General features: G+C 42.5%; 1 protein-coding gene across 1 annotated transcript; it reads right to left on the bottom strand.

The window, feature by feature from the left end:
• Positions 1-618: 618 nt before the first annotated feature.
• Positions 619-4,791, bottom strand: LOC306940817 (protein c-Fos-like). The gene is made up of 5 exons (XM_079526031.1): positions 4,678-4,791; positions 4,050-4,199; positions 2,990-3,220; positions 2,517-2,624; positions 619-2,113 (listed from the first exon to the last, which is right to left on the bottom strand). Exons 1-5 carry the CDS (start codon positions 4,759-4,761, stop codon positions 1,406-1,408), a joined length of 1,281 nt encoding a protein of 426 aa, XP_079382157.1. The 5' UTR covers positions 4,762-4,791; the 3' UTR covers positions 619-1,405.
• Positions 4,792-5,305: the final 514 nt, after the last annotated feature.

Genomic DNA, 5,305 nt, shown 5'->3' with positions numbered 1-5,305 from the left:
GACCCCCAAATTGACACTTATTAGCCCGCGGACCCCCATTTGAAAATATCTGCCACTAGGGACCCCCATAAGAGAAGATTTTTACGGCTCTAGCAGTGATTCTCAACCCGTTTAATTTCAAGGACCCCCAGTTTGACATGCATTAGGCTACGGACCCCCATTTAATGACCCCCAAATTGACACTAATTATCCCGCGGACCCCCATTTGAAAAAGATATGCCAGGGACCCCCTTAAGAGAAGATTTTTTACGGCTCTAGCAGTGATTCTCAACCCGTTTAATTTCAAGGACCCCCAGTTTTACATGCATGCATTAGGCTACGGACCCCCATTTAATGGCATTTCTACAGTATCTCTGGGACCCCCAATTTATATTGTAAAATCCTTGTTAATTTAACTCTTAGAGTTACAGACCCATAAGGGTCCATTTGGTTCCAAACTATCATTTAGCTGGGGACCCCCTGGAACTCTCTCAAGGACCCCTGGGGGTCCCCGGACCCCACTTTGGGAACCACTGCCTTAATGACAAATCTCTTCCAATAATAACAACATCACAACAAGGTTATAACTGTTTTTCTTTTTTTATTATATTATTATTTCTATAGTGTTATACTTTTTTTTCCATTTCATCAACGAACCATATACATTTTATAAGTAAAAAAATAAACTATGTCATAAAATACCTCTTGATAAAATACATGAGATGATCGTAAATAAATGTGAAGTCATATAGTGGTCACCGTACAGTGAGATATGATACAGTATAGTATATGTTAGCTACACATCATCAGCAAACCTGTTATTTTCACTTGTTACAACACAACTTATTAACAGTTCACATATTTAAGCACAGCTTAGTTTCACATTACATCTAGGGTCGAAGAATACTAAGATACAGCCTCTTTGATCATATAAGGGTTCATAATTGCATGCATTTTTATACCAGCACAAAATCTCATTCATTCCAGAGAATGACAGGCTGCTGCTTTTGCACCACACACTGTAAAACCCCTTAGTGTTATAGTTTTACCAATTAAAGCCCTATTTTATACCTTCATAACATTTTCAAAGATATAGAAGAAATAGCCAGTCTATACAATCTCACGTTATGTTGCATCGCGGTGTGGTTGTGAGCTTGTATAATTAGGTCGGCTATGTTTTTCTATTCAGAAAATGTAGTGAAAGACCATAAAAGCACTCAGGGTTTTTGCAGTGTTAGGTGTGGAAGAATTCAACTCTTGCAACGGTCACCGTCAGAAAACATGTCATAACCCTTGATGTTAAACTTTACACAACATCAAAACACTACAAAACATTATTGGGGAGAGAGAGACCATATATAGCTTGTTGGCTGGTTGGTTCACTTTGTCCAATTCAATCAATTGCATAACAGCTTGCATGCACCTTTCACAAGGCCAGAAGTGTCGGAGAATTAAGACTATCTTTCATGATGTCGGGAGGACTGAGGCCCGGCCCCTTGAGGCCCTCACAACAGCCCTCCTCGGCCATGGAATCATCAAACTCGGAGTGATTGAAGGAGAACACGGTGCGGTAGCTGCTACATGTGGGGCTGGAAGACATCATCATCGGCGACGGCGTGCTCAGAGACTCCAGGTCGTTGGCCACCGACTTGTACAGGGTCTCCCAGTCCGACAGGCAAAACGGCCCGCCGATGAGGTCGATGTCAGGGACCGACGCTGCCGTGTCAGGGGTCACCGCCATCTCCAGGCTGGGGACCAAGTCGTCCAGGTCGTCTCCCCTCAGGTCCGCCAGGGTTTCATCTTCTGCGCTCGAGCAAAGGAGGATGTTGGAGTTCCCCAAAATGGCTGCCTGGGGGATGCACGGAACGACATTGTCCATGTCTGCAGGGGCCATTATTGTCGTGTTGCTCTCGGGTGATCTGCTGCTCTCTAACATGGAGAGGAGCTGTGGGGAAGCGGGAGGGTCCTGTAGCATTGCACTAACGTCATCTTCTTCATCGCCTTCCTCTTCATTAGCTAATTTGCAGGACGGCGTGTGGGCAGCTAGGATCTGCTCAAGTCTCTCTTTCTCTTTCAAGAGCTCGTCTATCTCACTCTGCAAGGCTTCTCTTTCTTCTTCCAGCTCATCTGTTTCCTGAAGTGACAAAAAGAAAGTAGACATGATAAGGAGACATGAATAGAATGCTGCTTGGTGTGGTTCTCAACGTGGGGGTCCTTGGGGGGGGGGTTCCAGGGGATCCCCAGCTTTCAGCCTGCAAAGGCTGAAAAAAAATCGTGTTGCGGGTTTGAATCCCGATCATGACCTTTGCTGCATGTCACTACACACTTGCATTATGATACTGTCAGACATAGACACACTCCTTTCACACACACCTCCTTACAATGTTTGCAAACCACTGGCTATTACTCTGTCCCCATGGCTGCTCCAGCTCTCCAATCATCTTAAATAATTATGACAGCCATGCTCTTGTAAATATGCGGAGGATGTTCAATGAACACGTTTCCACGACTTTATGTTTTCCATAAAACATACTTACAGCTTGTAAGGTGTCTGTGAGCTCCCTCCGTCTGTTACGACACTTTGCTGCAGCAATTTTGTTTCTCTCCCTTCGGATCCTCCTCTTTTCGTCATCCACCTTGGGAGGCTGAAAAACAATGACAAAGAAAATAAACCTTTCTCCAGATTCTTGCCACATCTGCATTGGACTCTAAAAGACAAATTCACACATGCGAGAGAATAATAATTGACCCTCATTCGTTGATCGCAGCATGCTACAAAATCCTAAATAAAATAAATAATTAAAATCTCCCGGCTTATCATCTAATCATCACCCAAATCGTTCAGTGCAGTATATGTGTAAAAAAATGCTGCACTGTCTGGCACGGTCTATACCTTGCCAGTTCAAATGAACGTGCATTTTTTGTATATATTCGCCCTCCATTAAAAAGATAAAATATGCTATAGATATAACAAATGGCCATGCACCCTCCCATCCCAAGCCATTATTACCTGCTCTTTCTGTGCTTTCCGGCTGGCGGATTGTGCCTTATTTGCGCCCGCTGCTGGGGATGTTTTCACTGTGCTGTGTGCTTTAGGCTTTGCGTGGCCGAGGAGGAGGGAGGGGGAGACAGATGTTAGGAGGACCGTTGGTTGCACCATCCACTTCAGATCCGGGGAGGTGGAAATTGCAGTCACAGTGGGAACAAAGGAGTCTGGTGGTGGGGTGCTCGTTTCAGGATCCTGCGAACGGAACCACACAACATTCAACCCATGGAGTCAGGAGGACATTATATATATATATATACGTCCCTGATCAACGGGTTTTGCCTCCAGACAGAGTCCAGACTCTATGCAGTAACCATTAGTGTTTTGTATGAAAAATCAATCGGAGGAAAAAAGATGAGAAGAAGAAAATGAAGGGGGGAGGGGGGGGGGGGGGGGATTTGCATACTTTGAATGAAAATAGCCTTTTAACATTCATCTTCTTCGTCGTCATCATCACCATCATCACCACCATCATCATCACCACCATCATCATCATCATCATCATCATCATCATCATCATCATCATCATCATCACCATCACCATCACCGCCATCATCATCATCATCATCACCATCACCACCATCATCATCACCATCATCACCACCATCATCATCATCATCACCACCATCATCATCATCATCATCATCATCACCACCATCATCATCATCATCATCATCATCATCACCATCTCCGCCACCAGACTATATTAGCCTATCATAATCAGCATCCTAAAAGGTCATCGTGTCACCATGCATCTAAAAAACATCATGTTTTAAACATGATTGCTAATATTAGAGTGACAATCAAGCCCATATCGCATATATGGATGGTGGTACAATATAGCCTGCCTATACGATTATTTATATCCAATTGGGCAAATATATATATAGCCTGCAGGCATAGCCTAGGCAGGGGATTATTAGACGTGTTCATATTGAAATTAAGATTCGGTGTTAAATAAATTGATCGCATGTCGTTTAATTCTTTCATATAAATAAAATATAGGAGCTTTTCTTTTCTATACCTTGGTGATGCTGTCCATTGATGATGCGCTACTTGGCGACTCGGGAGGAGAGAGCTGGCCGCTCGCAGGGGTGTCCCCGTCAGGCGATGCTGGACTACAGCTGGATGACGAGTCATAATCGGGGCTGGAGTCCGGATGCATGTTTTTTTTCTTCACAAAAAAATCCGCAGCAGTGCTATATATATGCTATAAAAACGTGTATATATGCTATATATAGATTCGTTTTTGTTTGCAATGAAACAACAACCCAATACCTATTTTATTTCGCCCACTGGCCACTGCTATACTAGCCTCTATCTATTCCCTTTGCCAGCTATGGTCCATAAATGGAAACTGGACAGATAGTGGAAGAGGGCCCGCCTTTTATAGTGAGATGGACTTTTATGAATGAAATCTGTGTGGTTGAGACCGAACCATTTCAGAAAAGGACAGGGTTGGTTGAGAGGCTGACAGAACAACAAGCACATGCATGTTTTCCCAGTTTTAGCCAGAAACACGTCTGAACAATATGGAATTGTATCGGCTTTATTACATTTAGAAAATATATTCTTCGTTGTAATGTGATTAAATGTAGGCCTAATAAAAGAATTAACCGATCCATCATGTGAAAAAATAAAAATAGACCCACCTGCATGAATGAACAGAACAACGTCACACATACAGCAGTATACCTCATTGTGTAGGCTAGATTACGTCCCCTTTGTGTCAACATGGTTAAATTATATAATGATAATAATATATAGGATATAAATACTTTAGGCTGATGAACAAGAATTTCCTTATAGTTGTAACAAGGAAATTCTAGTTCTTAATATTAATAATATATAACCTACTTCCTTATTTCCTTCTCTATAAAAGCAATATGTAGGCATAAAAATAAACAAGGGGGGCTAACAATAGTTAGCTATAGCTTATGTCCCGCATGGACTCCTTTATACCCGGGTCCTAATCAACGTAAATTAATTCCAGGCTATTTATTTGTCTGCGCTACCCTTAGAGTATATATGAAGGCGCTACCCGACCACAGCTCAAGAAACTGTTTGGTGATATAAAACACAATATTATGGTTTATTTATTGTCGATGTATCTCATATATATATAGCCTATACTTATTTATAGGCTACTAGTAATGCCATCCACTGCATCCACCTGTCTGTGCATATGAAGTGAGCTCCAGTAACAACAGCACTTGTCACTGTAGTACAGGAGCCAATCACAAAGTAGTCTATAGCCGGACCATATATGGCATTTCCGGT

Source organism: Electrona antarctica (assembly GCF_951216825.1).
Source record: "Electrona antarctica genome assembly, chromosome: 17".
Classification (NCBI taxonomy): Eukaryota; Metazoa; Chordata; class Actinopteri; order Myctophiformes; family Myctophidae; genus Electrona; species Electrona antarctica.
This window is presented reverse-complemented; position numbering and strand designations above follow the sequence as displayed.

Bases quoted from the DNA above. Each gene is read 5' to 3' on its own strand.
- LOC306940817 (XM_079526031.1), bottom strand. From the start codon at position 4,761: ATGTTGACACAAAGGGGACGTAATCTAGCCTACACAATGAGGTATACT. The intron at 4,200-4,677 runs GTGGGTCTATTT...TTTTTTGTGAAG, and splicing joins TGTTCTGTTCATTCATGCAG to AAAAAAAACATGCATCCGGA. The intron at 3,221-4,049 runs GTATAGAAAAGA...TTCCGTTCGCAG, and splicing joins CAATGGACAGCATCACCAAG to GATCCTGAAACGAGCACCCC.